Raw genomic sequence first — 23030 nt, 5'->3', positions numbered from 1 at the left:
GATTCCCTTAGTCTTCCAGCATTTCCTTGTTTTCTTGAACAGTCAGATGTTCTAGGTTCACCTTCAGCTTTCCTTTGCCCCAGCCCTGGAATCAGCTAGTTCTCTGAGTCCTTGTTCTTTTTAGTGGGCAATTAATTGTATTTAGAGACCAAGATCTAGGTACTAGGTGTGCTCATTGCTACTGACATATATTTCTAGGCCCTTCCAATGAAAAGAGATAGGGAGACATACAACCACGAGTTCATATTGGTAGTTCCAGTTCACATCCAGCGCCACAAGGTTTCTCTTCATCTTCCTGCATTTCATATTTGTATCTCTGTTTTCCAACATTGAAAACCCAGATTGTCAACAACAATATGCCATTACTGACAACAAACCTATTCAAGATTTCAGGGCCGGCCCCATCGCCGAGTGTTTAAGTTCACACACTCCACTTTGGCAGCCCTGGATTTTGCTGGTTTGGATCCTGGGTACAGACATGGCACCACTCATCAGGCCGTGCTGAGGCGGCCTCCTACAAGCCACAGCTAGAAGGACCTACAACTAAAATATACAACTATTTTGTACTGGGGGGATTTGGGGAGAAAAAGCAGAAAAAAAAATTCAAGATTTCTTTGCAATTATATGTGTACTTAGAATATATCCTACTAAGGATATATTACTTGTGTTAACTACTTTATTGATTTAATTTTGTTTTTTTTTAATTGAAGAACAGTTACATGATTCACAGTTAAAATTACATAAAACATTTACTCAGAGAACTCTTCTATCTACTCTTTCCCTTTCTCACCCACCTTCCTTGGGTAACCACTTGCCTTAGTTTTTAGTTTATCCTTTGTGTGTGTATGTGTGTGTTTCCCTCAGAGAAGTAATAAGCAGATACTTATATTATTTTCCTTTATTTTTGCTAAACCATTGTATATCTTTTGTGTCTCTCTCTTTTTCACCTGATATGTGCTAGAAATCGCTCTATTTCTGTTGACAGAGATTTTTCGTATTCTTTTTTCTCTAGGCTTTCCACATAGTACTCTCTTATGTGGCTGTATCATAGTCTATTTAACCAGTCCTTTATTGACAGGAACTTTGGTTATTTCCAGTGTTTTGCTATCACAAATAATGTTTCAGTGAAAAACCATGTGCATCTGTGTGGTTTCATATTTGTGGAGGTTTGTCTTCAGGGCAGATTCATAGAAGTGAGATTACTGGGTTAAGTGGTAAATGAATATGAAGATGTGTTAGCTATTGCTGGATTTCCTTTCATAGGTGTTGTACCATTTTGTACTTCTACACTCCTACCAGCAATGTATGAGAGAGCCTTTTTCTCTGCAGCTCCCAGTGGAGTTTAAGGTTTTGAATTTTGCCACCCTGGTAGGTGAAAAACCTATCTTAGTTTGGTTTTAATTTGCATTTCTGAGTGAAATTAAGTACTTTTTCATATGCGTAAAGGCCATTGTATATCTTTTTATAAGGAGTCATCTATTCGTGTCTTTTGTTCATTCTATCGTGTTTTTATTCTTTTTTCTCTTAATTTTTAAGATTCTTTTATATATTAGGTTTCTGATGTATTTTAACAAATAGTTTCTCTCAGTTTATTGTTTGCCCAAGTCTTTTGACCTTAATATGGTGTTTTTATCTGCAAAGGTTTTTTTTTTTTTGCTGAGGAAGATCCACCCTGAGCTACCATCTGTGCCAATCTTCCTCTATTTTGTATGTGGGTCACTGTCACAGCGTGGCCACTGACCAGTGGTATCGGTCTGCACTCGGGAACTGAACTGGGGCTGCCGAAGCGGAGCACAGTGACCTTAACCACTAAGCCACAGGGCTGGCCCCAATAAAGAGTTTTTTAAAAAATATTTTTCCTGCATGCCTGTATATATATATATATATATATATATATATATTTAAATATAAATGGAGCACACTGTACTTAGTGTTTTATAATCTGCTTTTTTCACATACTAAATTATTGTTTTCCTTTCATGTCAATTTGTATTTCATCATATTGATGGTCCATAATTTATCTAAATAATTATTAAATAATTTCCTATTAATACTAGCACTTAGGTTATTTCCAGGTTTTTGCTTTTTATAAACACTTGCTCTGTTGAGCGTTCTTTTATAGATATCTTTTTGTACTTTTCTTTAGGATAAATTTATTAAAAAAAGGAATACTTTGATCAAGGTATATGGACATTTAAAATTTATATATAATTCTTGGTTTAATGTCAGTTTAGTAGATGGACTATTTTATTGTTCTAGTTTATGTTTCTTTGATTATCTGCAGGGTGAAACATAGGAAGCAGTCATTATTTTTGTAGGTCAAGTATTTACAATTTCATGCAGTCCAACTGAGTATCTATGGATTATTTATACTTTTCTGATTTGCCTGTTCATGTCTTTTGTCTGTTTTTCTGTTTAGTGTTTTGATTTTTTGTTCTTATTTCAAGAGTTCTTCATATTAAGAAATTAACCCTTTCTCAGTGTATTGTAAATATCTTTTCCATGCAGTCTTTGTTTTGTTTTACCTTTGCTCATGTTGTTATGGTTCTGAGCAGATATTTGACCACAGAAAAAAATTTAATAGTGTCTTTTCCTCTCTCAAGTCTGTTTTTGTCTTGCTTAGAATGAATTTTACCACCCTAAGATTATAAAAATCTTCTACTATGTGATTTTCTAATACTTTTTTCGTTTTTCGAATTTAGATCTTTAATTCTTCTGAAATTTATTTTTCTATATGGTGTGATATTGGATAGCCAATTATAATCTATGGAATAATCCTTCCTTCCCAGTTAATTTGAAATGCCAATTTTATCCCAAATAGTTCTGTTTGAGTTTTCTGTACAATTATTGAGCTATTTTTTCTTACCCAGTGTTGAATTGTTTAAAATATTTTAACTTTGTAGTACATTTTGATCTTTATAGTGCAAGTGCCTCCTCCCCATTTTTAAAAAATATCTATTAAATGTATTCTTCTACATGAACTTAAAACCAATTCGTTAAATTCAAAAATAAGTTTGTTTAGTAATTGGAATTGTGTTGTGTTTAGAAATTAACTTGAGGGAAATACATCTTCTTTGCACTATTGGATCTTCTTATCCAGAAACATGAGTTTGTTTAGTCAAAGCTTTTATGTCGTTCAGTGAAGTTTTATTGTTTTCTTCCTTTGGTTCTTACACATTTCCTTTTAAATTATTTCTAAGTTTTTTGTTTTAGATTTGATAGTATTTTGGACGGGTCTTTTTTCCCCCACTTCCTGATTTATTTGGAGTATGGAAAAACCCTTGTTATTCCATATTTATCTCCTATTTATTCACCTTGTGAACTCTCATATTGTTTCTAAAAGATTTTCATTTTGTTATCTTGGGTTTTTCTAGGTCAATGATGCTATTTTGTCTTTGTTTCTTCCTTTACAGTGTTTATACCTCATTTTTGTTCCCTCATTTTTGTTATATGACATTGGTTTGAACTTCTAGAAAATGTTGAATAGTGTTAATGGTGGCAAGGATCCTCATTTTGTTTTTAACTTTATTGCTATATTTCCCCATTAAGTTGATAATTGCTACTGTTTTGGGGAAGATACTCTTTTTCAAGTTAAGTAAGTTTTCTTTATTTCTAGTTCATGAAAAGATGCTTTTATCTTTTTATGTATATATGAGTGTGTGTGTGCTTGGGTGTGATTTTACTTTTATTTTATTTTATTTTTTTAAGAAATGCTTCTTGGTAAGGAAGATTGGCCCTGAGCTAACAAATGTTGCCAATCTTCCTCTTTTTTTTTTCTCACCAAAGCCCCAGTACATAGTTGTTTATCCTAGTTGTAGGTCATTCTAGTTCTTCTGTGTGGGACGCTGCCACAGCATGGCTTGATGAGTGGTGTGTAGGTCTGCACCCAGGATCCAAACCAGTGAACCCCGGGTTGCCAAAGTGGAGTGCGCAAACTTAACCACTCGGCCATGGGGCCGGCCCCTGCTGTTATTTTTTAAATCAGGACTAGCTGTTGAATGTTTTAACACTTTTTCATCATTCTAGTGATTTTCCTACCCGTCTTTGCTTCCCCTCCATCTTTTCGATTCTTCCCTTCCACATCTCACACTATGCAGTTGTTGGGTATTTTGCATCATGTCCTTCATTGCTCTTTCAATCTTTTCTGATTTCCCCTGTTTTGTATTAGGAGTCTACATTCAGAGAGAATGGTACAAGGGGTTTTCCAATTTTAACTACTTTATTCATTAGTGTTCTCTCTACTGCTTTTCCCACTGTTTTTTATTTCAGTAATTACCTTTTTGTCTCCAAGAACCACCTGTTTTTCTCAGAGCTGCTTTTTTCATAGCACTTTGCCCTTTTTTATTGATTTAGCATTCTTTCATTATCACTGAGAGTATTACTTAGAATTGTTCCAGCTATAGAATTTGTTTCACCAGGAAACCATTTGCTCAGATTACTGAGTTTGTCCTTATGTTTGAGCTGTAGACTTTACATTTCTGCCTACTTATAGAGAAGAAAGACTAGATTTGATCAATATGTAAAGAGCTCTCTCAGTAATTGTGTGCCTTTCTTTTCCTTTTCCCACAAGGTCTTCCTCTGCAGAGTCTGTGAGGTAACTGCAGTCTAAAGGCAGACCTCATTTCCGAGTTGAGATCTGACTACAAAGCAGATGAATCCCTTGAGCAGGGTGTGGTCTAGTGGTCCTTGGGCTGTGTTTGCTTATCTCACTTACTGTGTTGTCAGTGCAAACCGAAGCCAAGTGAAGTTTTGGATAAATGCTATATGAACATTTTATGTATTTTAGGCTCTGGGGGGTTCTTCAAACATGTTGGCTTGTTTCCACTCTCCCAGCCTTTGCCAGAGAATCTTAGGGCTGCCTTCATTCACTTAGGGCTTTAATTAGCAGTAGTTAAGTAGAAACAGAGTGGGAGCCTAGAACTTGAGATTTTACTGCACTACTCAGTTGGTTTTTCTTCTGTGCTTATTGCAGCACTCCTAGTTACTGCTTTCTCCCCTCCTACTATACTTCTTAGCTTAAGAGACCTACCAAACAAATCCTCCACTTGAATTAGCAGGCAGAGCTCAGATACAATCTGGATGATCATGGCTGCTAACAGCTCTGTTGGTAGATGTTAGCATGGTTTTCCAAGCTCTTTGATTCACATCTTGCCTCCTACTCCATAGCTCTTGCCATTCTAGGTTTTGAAGTATTTTAGAACCCACATGGTAAAACTCAACCACTGTCAGGCAGACCTATTTTTCACATGTGTTTAATCACAGGCATTTGAACATTATTGACTTTTCCCTTAATCTGAACCTGTCATTTTCTAGGAACTCCTCCAGGATTTTGGTCCATTGATCATATTCTCCTTAGTCTTCCACTGCTGTTATAAACTTTATCTCTTGGTTATATTTTTCTTAGTAATTTTAGTGGGGATTCATCAAAGAAGAAGGTAAATTAGTGGGGTCAGTTTACCACCTTGAAAACAGAAGTCTGTACTTGTGTTTAGGGGACAATTAGAGGGAGACTTAGAGAAAACATGGAGAATGGTAATATCTAACTCTGTTAAGTACTTTCTATCTATCCCAAGTGATTTTATGTGCTTTACTTGCATTTATTCATTTAATTCTCCCCAATTGCTGGGATATTTAGATACTGTTATTATTCTCCTCTTAAATATAAGAAAATTGAGGCACCAAGAGATTAATTTGTAGGAAGTGCTAAAGTGAAGATTCCAACCCAAGGATGTCTGGCTTCAAAGTCTGAAAGTAAAGTCAGAGAATGTTTTCAGTTCCTTTGAGGAATTTCCTAAGGGAAGAAAGAAAGTGTTATCAATGAAATTTGATAAAAAGAAAAATGGACAGTAGCTGAGGTGTGGCAAGAGTTGAAGGAAGATTTATTTTTAGAGTAAAGAGATTTGAGTATGTTTGTTGAGTAATGGAGAAGATGTAGTCATGTGCACAGAATTGAAAACATAATTACAAGAAAATACTCAGAGAAGGAAGATACTACTGAAGGCAAGAAGAGATGGATTTGAGGGCAAGTGACTGGTTCACCTTAGAAATGCAAAGAGATACTTTTTCCCCTGAAATGAGAGAGAAGAAAAAGATATTGTTGATGTGAAGAAACTTCATGGTGAGCAAAGGAGAATGAGGAAGCCTATGTTAAATTACCTACTTCTTGGCTAAGTAGAAGGTAGAAGTCCTTTGTTAAAAGAAGGTGGAGGGGTCAGCCTGGTGATGTAATGGTTAAGTTCATGCACTCTGCATCAGCAGCCCGGGGTTCGCAGGTTCGGATCCCTGGCGTGGACCTAGCACTGCTCATCAAGCTGCACTGTGGTGGCGTCCCTCATAAAATAGAGGAAGGTTAGCACAGGTGTTAGCTCAATGACAATCTTCCTCAAGCAAAAAGAGGAAGATTGGCAACAGAGGTTAGCTCAGAGCCAGTCTTCCTCACAAAAAAAAAGGAAGGTGGAGGAGGGCAGTTGGGAGGCAATGTAATTGGGTGCAGAGAGGAAAAGGTTTGAAATAAGTGTTTTGGGGAATGATTATCAGTTTCTGATAAACACTATTAAATTTTTTGTGACTTCTTCCAGAGAGTTCTTTGTGTATATAGGTAAACATTCTTTATATGTGTAAGATATGTATATATTAAAATCTATAATAGTATTTAGCATGTCAAACATTATCATATTAAAGCTTCAAGAGGTCTGCTGGCAAAGCAACTGTTTTGTTTGTGTAATGCAGGGTTTCCCAGATATATTCTATCAATGAATATATTTTTCATGTAACACTTGTTAATTGCAAAACATGCTTTGGAATTATTCAGTTAAATCTACTGAGGGTAATCTAATTTGGTGAGTAGGAAGCAGCTTCAGATGAGTAGGGATACTAGAAGCTGCTACTCCTTTCATTACTTGAATTAGTCGAAAATTGGGAACATGTTATTGTTATCAACAAAATTAATAATAGCTACCAGTTATTGAGAACCAATTGTGTTCTTTATATATTTCGTGTGTGTATGTGTGTGTGTGTTTTGGTGGTTTCTCATAGACATTATTTTCTTTGTTGCTGATGCAGAAACTGAGGTGAAGAAAAATGAAATTACTTATCGAGTTAAATGGTGGAGACATGATTGAAACACAGGTCTTTCATATTCCAAGATTGTGCTCCTTATAGTACAGTATATTTTCCTCATGAAAGCTTATAGTTTCTTTTAAATGGTAGCATGAAAGGAGCAGTTTCCTACCAGGTAGCCAACCACTGAGTTTTGGCCATAGACATGTATCTGTTCATTTTTTAAAGTAACATATATTATACCTAGACTGTTGTGGGAATTGATGTTATTTGCGTTGTCTGTGTTCTATCAGAAGTCATTTATTTCTGTTTATATTAATTATAAGTATGATTACTCAGAGTGACATACTGAAAAGTATTCAGGGATGTAGGCCATTATTTCCATAGCTGTGTTCCTAAGAATATAGTTATTAGAGGTATTAATAGGTATTCTGAAAAAGGAGAGGGGGGCTCATGGTAAAATAAATTTTGGAAACACTGCATATTGTATATCCCCTTTGGAAAGGGCTCAGTGCATATCAGCAGATTAAAGACTGTAACAAAGAAACAAGTTTCCCAGCATTTTCCTAACCTATTTGATAATGGGATATTTTTTTCAAAGAATTTCTCTTAACATCTTAAGTCATTAGTAGTTCATTTGAACTCAGTTTAGTAAATGCTGATAGAGACTAAAAGCAAGTCTCATTTCTGGCACATCCCTTTCATCAGCTGAGAGTGTTTGATTGCTAGAGCTACTTAAGGATCGTATTTGGATGTATTCCAAATGCATACTTACTTACTAGTAAGTATTCTAAACTTTAAATGGAGCCAATGCATCTTACTTCACGTTGCTTTTCTGCCACTGTTTCATTTTAAATACTTGATGCTTTTTTAGTACACTTCAGTTAAGTCAGGTATATTTGCATTTTTTTATTTTTACTATTTTAGATATGGGAGAAAGGACTGCTGTAAATCCAAGTGCAGATGGCAACATTGGAACTATAGAGGATGGTAGCGACAGTGAAAATATTCAAGCAAATGGAATTCCAGGAACACCAATTTCTGTTGCATATACACCATCCTTACCTGACGACAGATTGTCTGTCTCTTCCAATGACACTCAGGTATGAATAGGGGGAAAAAATGTTAATCTTACAAATTTATAGGCTATCAGCACTTTGTGGTGAATATATCCAGTTGATGATGCTGGCTGATTTCATTTTGGGGAAATAAAAACTGGATTTTTTTCTCATTGATATAAATCAAAGTGGTTTATTTCCTTAATATATTGATAGCTATATTTCCAGCTCTGAGGTGTATCTCATGTGTTCACATCTTTCCTACACTCCCCTTTCATTGAAATTACATTTATAAAGAATATTCTTAATCACATATTCATAGGATAATTCTGGTGTCATAGAACAAGAAAGAACTTTTAGAAATATAGAGAACTTCATCTTACCTTTGTTCAGGGCTACAGTGAAGTCCACACTATGGTAGTGGTAGGTCCTCTTCATCCTTCCTACCCTATATTTTGTTTTTATCCTTATCCTTTTAGATAAGGGAGTCCTACTGTAAATCATTGCCCCATACACAGGGGTAAGTTTTCTTGGCTTTGTTGATCTTTGTGAATTAACTACTTTTAAACATTGCTTGATATCTCTCTTGTTTTATGTCTATCTGCTCAGAGTAGATAAAAAATAGGACAAAAACATAATATACCCAGTGACAGATAGTGGAAAGCGTAGTTTAGGCCATGGGTGAGGTATCATGTCAGAGGATGATGTACTAGTTTTTGTGAATCATAGTATCCACTGGGTAAATTTTAAGTTTATTTGGTGGCAAGGAGGGAATATTTTAAAAGAAAGCATTTTTTAAGGTTTTATTGTTGGGGATGGGAGTAGCATGTCAGATTAAAGAAAAATTGTGGCAAATACCTCGTCTGGTTTCCTTTCCAATAGAACCCCACTTATTACTGAATTGAATAAAATAAATAGAAGGCTGAAATGATTTTACACTGGTAAATATCTTTATTTACATGGTATGTTAACTTCTTTAGGAATCTGGAAATTCTTCAGGACCTTCACCTGGTGCTAAGTTTTCCCACATTTTACAAAAGGATGCCTTTCTAGTATTCAGGTCATTGTGTAAACTGTCAATGAAACCACTGTCAGATGGACCGCCAGATCCAAAGTAAGTCATTAGCTGCTCTGCCTGACAAATACAGTTGTTTGTTTGAGTCTGTCTTACTTTAAGATAGTCTTCGGATTTTATTTTATTCTTCTTCTCCTATAGGACCCTCTGAAATATATTTTAGTGTTATTTTACTTATTAGAACATGTATTGAAAAACAATGAGTTCCAAAACTACTACAGTTAGATACCTTACACTATTTCCCAAAGCATACCGATAGCATTATAGAATTGTGCCTGATGCACAGTAGGTGCTCAGTAAATATTGAATGAATTCTTATTTCAATATTGTAAGTAACTTTGGAGCTAATATAGCTCTCCCTGTTTTCCAGCCTCATGCTAGCCTTCTGAAAGCTACCAGTTGAAAGGTAATAAAACCTAAGAGAAATAAATCTTAAAAGTCATAATGAAAGATAAGATATACGTTAAGGTCTGAAAAATGCCCTGAGATGATACTTTTCTCTGTGGGGAGCAGGAAGTACTTTGAGGTAGGAGTCACTTACTGACTTCCATCAAGTATATTAGTTTAAACCATAGTGAAGTGCCACTTTTGTAAGTCATAAGTTGTCAAATATCTTTTATTTCATATGATTCAAGTGTAACTAAATTCCTGCTTGAGATTGAGTTTGGGAGTTATTAGAGAGGCCTGCCTCTCTAATGTTGCAGCATGATGTAGTGTAGCCTGACAATTTGAGGAAAACTTTCTGGAAAAAGAAACTTTGGAGAAGGCCTGAGTGACTTTGAGAAAGGGATATGAAATAGGGGGAAACGTAAGCAACTCTACTTCATTAAAAAAACTCTAGAGCATTTCAGTTTCTAAGTGTCAACTAAGAAGAAAGACTAGAGACAGTTACAGTAAAAACTTTATAAGTTTTGGAAACCATATTTGTTATATTTTCTATAGTTTTGTTTTGTTTTGTCACATTGTACTGATTTAGTGAGAAACATCTTTTAGGCCTAAAAGCCTAAAATTCTAAAATCTTCTTAGGCCCAAATCCTGAGAGTCAGAAATATAATTTGTTAATTTTTCTGTATTTTGAAAATACAAATTCTACAGAAAAGAGATTAAGGTAGTTCAGATTGCAGTATAAGCTCGATTATACCCTATATATTTTATAAGAATATATTTAAATATTTTTCAATCTTATTCTCATTATGAGGGGAAAAATAACTTTCTCATTAAAAAATTGACAGTTCACATCTCTATGAATTAATGAAGACCTGCTTTAAGGAGGAAATACCCTAAGAATTTGGTGTTATTACTGAAGGCCATTTTTGCCATGATTTTTAAATGTTATTGACCTCAAAAGCCTCAGATATTTAGTTTTCCCAAATCGGTATAAAAAATGGGATTTGAAAACATGCTAGAAACTTTAAAATGGCAAGAATGGAGTGATGTCACCAAGATGGTGACATAGCTTGTTCCTGATTTCATTCCCCTCACAAGAAGACCAACAAACAACTATTCAAGAGCAAGACACCACTGAGAGAATCCTAGAACACAGGGGTGAGGCTGAAGCACCCCACTGCACTACAGAAACCAAAAAAGACTGCATTAGAAGGGTAAGAGAAAAGACTACATGTTGACTGCCTTGCCCCTCCCTCAGGCCAGTGCAGCACCACGCAGAGGAGTCTCCTCTGAGCCTCTGGTTCCTCCAATGGGAAAAGGAGAACCCAGGCAGGACAACCAATTCTCCCAGAATTGTGGGTCACCTTGTGGGAGCTGGTACTCTGATCTCACTCCACAGGGATTGTAGAGGAATCTGCAGGGCTGAACCACTAAGAGTCTGTGACAGAGAAGCAGGGAGGGGTTTGCAACAACCAGCACATGGATCTTGGCAGACAGAGTTCACACCTATAGTGCCAAGCAGTAATCCCAACCTGTGGCTTTGTTCGTCTGTAAAACCAAGTCATTGGTGCACCATGACCAGGGAACTTAGCAGGATGCAGATCTGCTTGATTTGGATTGTTGGAGAAGTAGTTTTGTCAGCCGTAGACCCTGATTTGCCCATGCCCAGACAAGGAGCTGAGTTGCAGCCCCGCTCACTGTGGAAAGTGTCTGCTGCCCACATCTGACCAGGGGAGCTGGCAGGAACACCTGGAAGCTATGTATGCCAGCACTGCTTGAGATGAGAGGCAGGGTGGGCAGAGCTGATCGCCCCCAGAGCAAAATTACTTCTGGGCATGGAAGGTTCCTGTATTATGCACAGGCAGGAGGATTAACCATAGCCAAGGCTTAGAGTCGCTCTCAGCCTCTCCCAGTGAGAGAGCCTGCCTGGGAATTTGAGAGTTGCCTGGAGCGGCCTTTCCCCTTGCCACTCAGGCAAGGGAGTTGAGAAGACAGGTCCACCCACCTGCTGTGGCTTCCTGTTCCATTTGAACAAAAGGGCTGGTGAGAACACCTGGAAGTTGTGTGGCCCAGCAGTGCTCAAACCAAGAGAAGGGCAGACAGAGCCAGTAGTTTGCAGAGCAAAGCCAGTGGACCTATTTGGCCAGAAAACTTGAGGCATGGGTCAGTTGGAGTTAATAACAACAAATAAGGAGCTTTACTGGCCCTAGAGCTGCTTCTCCCACTATGCCCAGGCAGGGAAATGAGTTCGTGGCCCTGTTCATTACTGAATACAGCCTCCAGCCTGCCTGACTAGGGAACCCAGCCAGAGCTGATGGGAAGTTGCATAGTCCATCCAATAGCCTTGCTTACAGTGGCACTTGAACAGAGAGCACAGCCTCTGGCTTTCCTTGCCTGTAGAGCAAAATTGGTGGCCTCACCTGACCAGGGAATTCAGTGCATACTCCTGCCTGAGTCAGGTCCCCAACAATGAGCCCAACAGGCCCTGGGTCCTGTCCTGCTGACCTGCCAGGGCAGGGAAGCGAATTCATAGCCTCATCTACAAATGAGTATAGAACCCAGTCCTAACTACTAATCCTAACCAGAGAATCTGGGCAAGCAGGGAGCCGTTCCTACAGCCTCAGCCTCAGAGGAGTAGGGAACCAAGCCAGCATTCCTATCCAGCTGTTTTTAGCCAGTGGCATTTTCCCCCTTTTCCAACCTCAGAGCTCAAACGGTTTTCTTGCCCCAAAATAGACCATAATAGGGCTGGCCCCGTGGCCGAGTGGTTAAGTTCGCGCGCTCTGCTGCAGGCAGCCCAGTGTTTCGTTGGTTCGAATCCTGGGCGCGGACATGGCACTGCTTGTCAGACCACGCTGAGGCAGCGTCCCACATGCCACAACTAGAAGAACCCACAACGAAGAATATACAACTATGCATCGGGGGGCTTTGGGGAGAAAAAGGAAATAATAAAATCTTTAAAAAAAAGAAAAATATAGACCATAACAGCAGGCCTCACCTGCCCAAGGACATTACCAGCAGACATGCCCAGAAACTGAAACTGAGCTGACTGGTGAAGATCCGTCAGCCATAGCAAACCTAGTAAGTCTAGAAGAGAAACCCAGTTACTCAAATGCACAGATACCAACATAAGGACTAAAGATCATGAAAACCAGGTGTATATGACACCACCTAAGGAAACTAGTACAGCTCTCATAACTGCTCTTAAAAATATGGGAATCTATGAATTGCCAGACAAAGAATTCAGAATAATCCTCTTAAAGAAGTTTAATGAACTACAAGAACACACAGACAACTACATGAAATTAGGAATACAGTGCATAAAAGAAATGAGAAGATCTTCAAAGCAATAGACCATCAAAAAAAAAAAAAACAACAACAAACACATCCTAGAGGTGAAAAATACAGTAACTGAACTGAAGAATTAAATAGAGAGTTTCAAAAGCAGACTTGATGATGCAGAAGGAGGAGCAGCAACGTGGAGGATAGGATGTTAGAAACTATCCAGTCAGAGAAGCAGAGAGAAAAAAGAATGGAAAAAAGTGAAGAAAGCCTACGAGACTTATGGGGCATAATGAAAAGAAACAACATTTTCACTATGGGAATTCCAGAAGAAGAGGAAGAGGAATGGGCAGAAAATATATATGAAGCAATAATGGCTGAAAACTTTCCGAACCTGCGGAGAGAGATGGACATTCAGATACATGTGGCCCAAAGGACTCCAAATAGGTTGTACCTGCATAGGGCTACACTGAGACACATTATAGTTAAACTGTCAAAAGTGAAAGAAAAAATTTTAAAAGGGGCAAGAGAAAAGAGAGAAGTTACATACAAGGGAACTCCCATAAGACTGTAGATGGATTTCTCAACAGAAATATTTCAGGCCAGGAGAGAATGGGATGATATATTCAAACTATTGAAAGAAAAAAAACTGTCAACCAAGAACACTGTACCTGACAAAGCTATCATCCTTCAGAAATGAAAGAAGGATGACGACTTTCTGAAACAAACAAAAACTGAGGGAGTTTGTTACCACTAGACCTGCCTTACAAGAAATGCTGAAGGGAGCTCTTGGAGTGAAAGTATACTAATCAACATCATAAAAACATAAAAAGGTGTAGTGCAAAATTCACTGATAGTAGTAAATACATAGTCAAAGTTAGATTCTGTAGGGGCTGGCCTGGGGGTTAGTAGTTAAGTTTATGTGCTCCACTTCAGTGGCTTGGCATTCACAGGTTTGGATCACAGGCACGGACCTGCCACTGGTTGTCATGCCACACTGTGGAGGCATCCCACATAAAATAGAGAAAGATTGGCACAGATGTTAGCTCAGTAATAACCTTCCTCAAGCAAAAGGAGGAAGATTGGCAACAGATGTTAGCTCAGAGCCAATCTTCCTCACCAAGAAATAAATATGTCATAAAACAATCATTTCTTCATTAATTAATTAATAACTTATACATAATAGGTACTTAAAAAATGTTCACAAAGAATGCATGAATAAATCCATTAATTATTTTGAGCACGTACTATGTATAAGGCATTTTGTTAGAGGCTGGAGATACAAAGATAAAACATAAAAACTCATGTTAGAGAATGGTAAACTGGAGGTTTCAATTACTATTGGACTTAATCAACAAGGGTGATAAATGTGAGGTAGACTAGGAAGTATTAATAGTATATAAGCCTTGAAAGGCATTAGCATGAAGGGGAGATACTTGGCCCACTCTGTATTTCCTACTCTCACTGCTTCTAACTTGATTTATCTTTCCTAATACTCTTATTTGCTGCACATATTCTTAGATTCAGAGGCATAGCCGTCTTGGAAACATGACTGTGCAAAAATGATCCATAATATTATTGGTTCCAGTTTTGTTTAAAAGATGGTAAATCGGTAAATTCCCATTTACATGAAATTAAATATTCCTTGTCAGAGATTCTTAGATCCTTGAATTACTTGACACTTAATAACCATAACATTTTTAGGTGGAAATTAAGAGCACTTAAGTTACTATATGGTGTAAATGGGACTGAGTAGGGCATTTTTAATGAGGAAAGAAAAGAACCAGCTGCTAGAGCTTTTAAGTGTGTCCTGCATTTGAAAAGTTGCCTGGAATCAATCACCTTGGTCTTTTGGGCTTTAAGAGGCTTGTTTCAATGGGAGAAAAATTGTATTTGTGAAATCTGATAATTAAAATGCTAGATAGTGATCAGAAACATGGCACAGTATATTGATCAGGAAAAAATTAAGAAATTTAAGCTGACAATGTGTTTTTTAGCTTTTTCTTATAAAAATGTTTAGAATAAATGAGTAAGGTATTAAGAGATATAAATATCCTAAAAAGCCTTTTTGTATGTATTTCAAAAAAGAAAAAAACTTTAAATGGTTACTGAAAAAGTAAGCCTGAAGTAGTGCTATAGCTTGTCAATTTAAGCAAAGCTTTCATTTATTTATTAGGTTTGCTGAGGAAGGTCTACCGTGAGCTAACATCTGTTGCCAGTCTTCCTGCATCGTGTACATGGGTCACGGCCACAGCATTAGCTGACAAGTGGTGTAGCTCTGCGCCTGGGATCTGAATCCCGCAAACCTGAGCCCCCAAAGCAGAGCGCGCTGAACTTAACCACTACACCATGGGGCTGGCCTTGCAACCAAAACTTTTTATTAGTGTTTAGGATTTTTGAGTGGCATAACTAGGCAAAAAGTACTTTGGAGCTGTTAAACACTAAAAATACCAATTAATTTGAGAAGTTCATGATGATTTCTAAAATATGAAATATGCTTGTGAAAGACAGGAACAAGGCATAAATCTTTAAATTATTTTTCTTGTCTAAAGGAACAGTAGATTGATGTTAAAAATGTGTGAATGATTGTTTTCCCACTTAAAAAGTTCCTGAAATTATGTGGTACAAGAGAACATAAGTAGAACTACCCATTGTTAGTGACTAAACTTATTCATGTACTGTAGTTTCTTCTTTATATTGTAGGGTTTTTTGTTCCTTTCCCTTTAAAAGTTTGTGAAATTATGTCGTGCCAGGAAATGTCTTTGAAACAACCTATTATTACCATAATGCTAAATCTGCCATATACTCTGCCTTCTTTTTTTTACGTTTTAGGTCTCATGAGTTACGATCCAAGATTCTTTCATTGCAGTTACTTCTATCCATTCTGCAGAATGCAGGACCTGTTTTCAGGACAAATGAGATGTTTATTAATGCTATTAAGCAGTATCTGTGTGTTGCTCTCTCAAAAAACGGAGTCTCATCTGTTCCAGAGGTTTTTGAGCTTTCTCTTTCCATATTTCTTACTTTGTTGTCAAACTTCAAGACGCATCTGAAGATGCAAATTGAGGTATGTTCCACATTTAGGCATTGTTGGATATTTGATTTGTTTCATGTTAAATCAGATTATTAATAGCCTGAGAAGTTTTTCAGAATGTGAAATAATATTTGTGTATTGTCATGTACTTCTTTTTTTCATTCACCTGTTCAACTAACATGTGCCTACAAAGTACTAAGTATACTGGGCAATCACAAAGGATGCAAAATGAAATTAAGACACAGCCTACAAGGAATTTATACTAGTTGAATGAATGATTCTGGTTGTCTTGAATTAATTTGATCCTCACAAAACCTTGCATTGTATATATGGTATGTAATTGTGAATTTGGTTGTCTTAAAAGAAGGCTCTCTATATACTTTGCGTGGTTTTAAGCCATTTAAGTTTTTGGCATATTAAAGAGGTGATCAAGAAGTATTGTATTTTAGGATCTTTGAAAATTTAATTTTTTCTTTGATTTTTTTTTCTATTTTAGGCATTATAGTCCTAAAGTTTTCTTCCAAGGTCTTTGGGAGTAGAATAACAGTTATGTGGTTCTAAAATATTTCCAGAGCCTTAGCGAAACTAAGTTAGGGAATCTGCCAACCGTGTCTGCATGTATCTGCAGATGTACCGATCCTTGATCTTTTGTTTTCACTTTCAAATAATTGAGTATTTGGAAATAGTACTTTATGTTTCATCCATTTAATGGGTGCTTTTTCAAAAAAGCATTTTTCATTTGTTATCTTTGGAAAAATATCTGTTCATATCCTCTGCCCATTTTTTGATCAGGTGGTTGATTTTTTTTGTTGAGCTGTATGAGTTCTTTTTATATTTTGGAAGTTAACCCCTTGTTGGATATGTGATTTGGAAATATTTTCTCCTAATGGTGGGTTGTCTTTTTGTTTTGTTGATGGGTTCGTTTGCTGGGCAGAAGCTTTTTAGTTTGATGTAGTCCCATTTGTTTATTTTTTCTTTTGTTTCCCTCGCGTGAGTAGACATGGTGTTCAAAAAGATACTGCCAAGACCAATGTCAAAGAGTATCCTGCCTGTATTTTCTTCTAGGAGTTTTATGGTTTCAGGTCTTACATTCAAGTCTTTAATCCATTTTGAGTTAATTTTTGTATATGGTGTAACATAATGTTCTACTTTCATTCTTTTGCATGTGGCTGTCCAGTTTTCCCAGCACCACTTATTGAAGAGACTTTCATTTCTCCGTTGTGTGTTCTTAGCTCCTTTGTCAAAGATGAACTGTCCATAGATGTGTGGTTTTATTTCTAGGCTTTCAATCGATTCCATTGATCTTTGTATCTCTTTTTCTGCTAATACCCAGCTGTTTTGATTCCTGTAGCTTTCTAGTATAATTTCAATTCAGGGACTGTGAAACTCCAATTTTGTTCTTTTTTCTCAGGATTGCTTTGGCTATTTGGAGTCTTTTGTTGTCCCATATAAATTTTAGGCTTCTTTGTTCTATTTCTGTGAGAATGTCATTGGGATTCTGATTGGGATTGCATTGAATCTGTAGATTACTTTAGGTCATATGGACTTTTGACTCTGTTTATTCTTTCAGTCCATGACCATGGAATAACTTTCCATTTCTTTATGTCTTCTTTGATTTCTTTCAATACTGTATTATAGTTTTCAGTGTACAGGGCTTTCACCTCCTTGGTTAAATTTATTTCTAGGTATTTTATTCTTTTTGTTCAGATTGTAAATGGGACTGTTTTCTTGACTTCACTTTCTGCTAGTTCGTTATTAGTGTGTAGAATGCAGCTGATTTTTGTATGTTGATTTTGTATCCTGCAACTTTACTGTATTTGTTGATTATTTCTAGTAGTTTGTTGGTGGATTCTTTAGGATTTTCTGTGTAGTATTATGTTGTTTGCAAATAGTGAGAATTTCGCTTTCTCCTTTCCAATTTGGATACATTCTATTTCTTTTTCTTGCCTAAATCCTCTGGCTAAAACTTCCAGTATCATGTTACATAAGAGTGGCAAGAGTGGGCATCCTTGTCTTTTTCTTAATCTCAGAAGAAGGGCTTTCAGTTTTTCTCCATTGAGATGTTGCCTGTGGGTTTGTCATATATGGCCTTTATTATGTTGAGATAGTTTCCTTCTATACCCATTTTATTGAGAGAATTTATCATAAATAGATGTTGGATCTTGTCAGTTTTTTTTTTTTTGCATCTGTTGAGGTGGTCATGTGGTTTTTATTCCTCATTTTGTTAATATGGTTAATGTGATCATTGATTTATTTGTGGATGTTGAACCATCCCTGCATTCCTGGAATAAATCCCACCTGATCATGGTGTGTGACCATTTTAATGTATTGTTTTCAATTTGCACATTTTGTGAGGATTTTTACATCTATGTTTATCAGTGATATTGGCCTGTAGTTTTCTTTTTTTGTGTTATCCTTGTCTGGTTTTTGTATCAGGGTGATGTTGGCCTCGTGGATTGAGTTAGGTAGCTTCCCCTCCTCTTCAGTTTTTTAGAAGAGTTTGAGAAGGATAGGTATTAAGTCCTCTTTGAATGTTGAATAGAATTCACCAAGGAAGCTGCCAGGTCCTAGACTTTTGTTTTTTCGGAGGCTTTTGATTACTCTTTCAGTCTCTTTGGTTGTGATTGGTCTATTCAAATTCTCTATTTCTTCTTGATTCAGTTTTGGGAGGTTGTATGATTCTAAAAATTTATCCGTTTTTGTCTGTGTTATCCAGTTTGTTGGCGTATAGCTTTTCATAATATTCTCTTATAATCCTTTGTATTTCTGTGGTGTCCGTTGTGACTTCTTTTCTTTCATTTCTGATTTTATTTGAGTCTTCTCTTTTCTTAGTCTAGCTAAGGGTTTGTCAGTTTTATCTTCTCAAAAAACCAGCTCTTACTTTCATTGATCCTTTATATTGTTTTTTAGTCTCTGTTTTGTTTATTTCTGATCTGATTTTTACTATATCCTTCCTTCTGCTGACTTTGGGCTTTGGTTGTTCTTCTTTCTCTTATTCTTTTAGGTATAGGGTAAGCTTCTTTATTTGAAATTTTTCTTGTTTGTTGAGGTAGGCTTATATTGTGATGAGGTACTCTAGTACCTTTTTTGTATCCCATAAGAGTTGGTGTGTTGTAATTTCATTTTCATTTGTCTCTACATATTTTTTCATTTGTTCTTTTGATTTCTTCATTGACCCAGTAGTTGTTGAGTAGCATGCTGTTTGGTTTTCACATATTTGTGACTTTCCTAGCTTTTATCTTGTTGTTGATTTCTAGTTCATAGCACTGTGGTTGGAAAAGATGCTTGATTTGATTTCAGTCTTCTTAAATTTATTGAGACTTGCCTTGTTTCCCAACATATTGTTTATCTTTGAGAATGTTCCCTGTGCACTTGAGAAGAATGTGTTTCTGCTGTTTTTGGGTGGAGTGTTTTATGTATATCTCTTAAATCCATCTGGTCTAGTGTTTCATTTAAGTTCACCATTTCTTTGTTGGCTTTCTGGTGGATGATCTATCCGTTGATGTTAAGGTGTTAAGGTTCCCTGCTACTATTGTGTTGCTGTGGATTTCTCCCTTTTGGTCTGTTAATAGTTGCTTTCTATACTTCGGTGTTCCTGTTTTCGGTGCATATATGTTAATGTTAATAAGTATTATGTCTTCTTGGTGGAATATCCCTTTTATCATTATACAATGCCCGTCTTTGGCTTTTATTATCTTTTTTATTTGAACTCCACTCTGTCTGATATAAGTATGGCTACACCTGCTTTGTTTTGTTTGCCATTTGCTTGGAGTATTATCTTCCATTCCTTCACTCTGAGCCTATGTTTGTCTTTAGAGCTGAGAGATGTTTCCTGGAGGCAGCAAATTGTTGGGTCTTTTTTAGTCCATCCTGCCACTCTGTTTCTTTTGATTGGTGAATTCGGTCCGTTTCCATTTAGAGTGATGATTGATATATGAGGGCTGAATATTGCCATGTTATCTTTTGTTTTCTGGTTGTTCTATATTTCCATTGTTTCTTTTCCCTTGTATTTCTGACTGCCACTTCACTTTGGTGGTTTTCTGTGATGGTTTTCTCAATATTCTGTTTTTTATGGTTTGTGACTCTGCTCTGATTTTTTGTTTAGTGGTTACCATGAAGTTTGTATAAAAGATCTCATAGATGAGATGGTCCTTTTTCTGCTGATAGCTTCTTATCTCCATTAGCCTAACCAGGTTCCATCTATTTCTTCTTCCCCTTCTATGTTTTTATTGTCACAAATTACTCTTTTTTGTGTTTTGAGTGTGGGGTTAAATTGAAGCATTTATAGTTATTTTTGATGCGTTCTCTCCCTTTATCTTTTATGTTATTCTTAAGTGTTTGCTAACCTGTTCTGATATAGAGCTGCAATTTTCTGATTTTGTCTGTTTATATCCTTGCTTAAAGCTTTTTCAACCTTTGCCTTTTTGTTTCAGGTAGGAAGGCTCCCTTCATTCTTTCTTATAAGACATGTCTAGTGGTGATAAACTCCCTCAGCTTTTGTTTTATCTGGGAAACCTTTTATTTCTTGTCATATCTGAAAGATAATTTCACTAGATAGAGTATGCTTGTCTGATAGTTTTGTATTTCAGCATTTTGAATATATCACTCCATTCTCTCCTAGCCTGTCTGAGGTTTCTGCTGAGAAATTTGCTGAAAGCCTGATGGGGGTTCCTTTGTAGGTTATTTTTGCCTTTCTTGCTGCTGTTAATATTTTTTCTTTGTCATTGACTGTTGACAGTTTTAATATTTCATGTCTTGGAGAAGGTCTTTTTACATTGATGTAATTAGGACTTCTGTTGGCTTCATGTGCTTGTATATCCATTTTCTTCCCTAGGTTCGGGAAGTTCTCGGCCATTATTTCTTTGAACAGGCTCTTGCTCCTTTCACCTTCACTTCTCCCTCTAGAATACCTGTAATCTTTATGTTACCTTTCCTAATTGAGTTGGATATTTCTCAAAGAATTTCTTCATTTTTTTAAAAATCTCAGTTCTTTCTCTTCCTCCACCTGAATCATTTCTACGTTTCTATTTTCATCGCACTAATTCTCTCCTCCATAAGGTCTACTCTGTTTTTTATGCCTTCTGGATTATTTTTTATCTCATTGTGTTCTTTATATCCAGAATTTCTGGGGTTTTTTTTTTTCAGAGCTTCAGTCTCTTTGCTGAAGTATTCGTTTTGTTCGTTAATTTTATTCCTGAATTCATTGAATTGTCTTTCTGAGTTTTTTCTAACTCGTTGAGTTTCTTTATGACAGCTATTTTGAATGCTCTCTCAGTTAAATTATAATTTTCTGTGACTTCAGGTTTGGTTTTTGGAGAGTTGTCATTTTCCTTCTGTTCTGCCATGTTACCGTTGTTCTTTATGGTGTTTGATGAATTGATCCTCTGCCGGTGCATTTGTAGTAGTAACCACCTTTCTTACTTGGGTACAGCTTCAGTTACTTTGGTTCTGGTCACCTTAGTCTCATGTTCCTCCAGTGTCTCTCTGTGGGCTTGGATGCTGCGGTGCCATGCACCACATGCACTGCTCTTCTTGGCTCATCTTGGGGTTATGATTGCACACTGCTGTCTGGGCTGCTAGGTTCATGAGTGTCACTGTCTCTGGCAGGGGTTTGGGGACCTGGGAACTTGTATGCAGCCTCCGTTGCTGGTGGAGCTGGTGCTGGGGTTGCCACCACTGTGGGCTAGGTCACTGCTTCTGCTGTGGTTCCTGATGCTTCTGGTCACAGGTTCCCCCAGCCACCGCTGGGGCTGGGCACGGGCTGGTTTTTCTCTTCCCACCCCATCTCCTTGTTGTTGTGCCAGTCAGGCTGCTCTGTGATCATGGTGGCCAGGTGGCTGCCACTCGGTAGGCGCATTTGCATGGGCAGTGCTGCTGTGGCTTGGTTTGGTGCTCCTGCAAGCCAGGCTACCACCACTCCATGGGTGTTTGCACACAGGCTAGGCTGCCCCTGTCTCCGCTCACGGTCACGCTAGCCCCTGTGTGAGGATATACGTCCTGGATTGCGGCTGCCATGGAGGGGGGAGGTGGCTGCTCCCCTAGTTCCACTGCTTGTTGAGAGTCCAGTCGACCCATCTGAGGATGTATAACTGAATGGATCTCTCAGGTGTTCTGTTGTGCTGTGTAGAGAATCCTCTCTTGGTTTATAGATGTTGTAATTTAGAGAGGCGAGACAAAGGGAACAACTCACTCTACCACGATGCTGATGTCACTCGTTTTATTCTTAAATAGTCACAGTTACTCACTACTGTAACGTATGCTCCTATTGGACACCACACAACTTCTTAGACCTCAGAATCAATTGGGACACTGCCACTCTCATTTTCTATTCTTCATTGATTTTCATGCACTACCTGCTTATTATCATAACAACCACTAAAACCCAGGTTTGCAAAAATAATGATGTGGTTGAATGAAATGTAGTGTGATCCAACTGATCTAATTCTGAAACTGAATGATCTTGCAAGGTATCTAACAGATGTATTTCCCTCTGAATTTTCCCTCAGAAATTCTCATGGCATTCCTCTGAGTTTACTGCAACATTCTAGAGTGCTTTGGTGCAGTGTTTGGGAACTGTGGCCATAAATATTTATTGAATGCCTACGTATGCCATGTGGTGTGGACACAGTTCTTAGCAAGAAAGACCTGGTCCCTTCTCTCTTAGAGCTTACAGTCTTACAGGAAATTCTGACATAAAGCAAGTAATAGAAATTCGTTGAATTTTGTGAGAGAAAAGCTTATTACAAGGGTACCTCACCAAATTTGGGTGAGAAAATGTTAGTCATCTTATATTATAAATATGAATTTCTGGTTTCATAATACATATGTTCCATAAATGTTTAAATGTTGGTTTTGGTTTTGTTTTCGGTCATCTCCTTAAGTCACAGTCACTTTTCCAAAATAAATTTGCATCTGAAAATTCTGAGCTGTTAAATTGAAATTTATTTCATTAGATTGAAAACTTTTGTGCTTGACATTATTCACTGTGAAGAATAGTGATAAATAGTTTATAGTTTTCGGACGGTAGAGATTTCCACTTGTGTGACTAATTATAAAAATATAGCAGCATATGAGAATTAGATCCTTATTGTGTGTGCATTACAACATCAGTTACTTTTTAATCTAGGAACAATTA

The 23030-nt window shown here is 37.1% G+C and overlaps 1 protein-coding gene across 2 annotated transcripts in view; it reads left to right on the top strand.

The window, feature by feature from the left end:
* Positions 1 to 23030, top strand: part of ARFGEF1 (ADP ribosylation factor guanine nucleotide exchange factor 1) — a 150428-nt gene that overhangs the window by 67891 nt on the left and 59507 nt on the right. For both annotated transcript variants that reach the window (XM_046641682.1, XM_046641683.1), the window contains exons 8-10: positions 7987 to 8162; positions 9098 to 9231; positions 15694 to 15928. In XM_046641682.1, the coding sequence (XP_046497638.1) occupies positions 7987 to 8162; positions 9098 to 9231; positions 15694 to 15928 (545 nt within the window). The remainder of the gene's footprint in view (positions 1 to 7986; positions 8163 to 9097; positions 9232 to 15693; positions 15929 to 23030) is intronic.

Source organism: Equus quagga, chromosome 16 (genome assembly GCF_021613505.1).
Source record: "Equus quagga isolate Etosha38 chromosome 16, UCLA_HA_Equagga_1.0, whole genome shotgun sequence".
Lineage (NCBI taxonomy): Eukaryota > Metazoa > Chordata > Mammalia > Perissodactyla > Equidae > Equus > Equus quagga.
The sequence above is the reverse complement of the archived record's forward strand: the minus strand, read 5'-3'. Positions and strand labels throughout refer to the sequence as shown.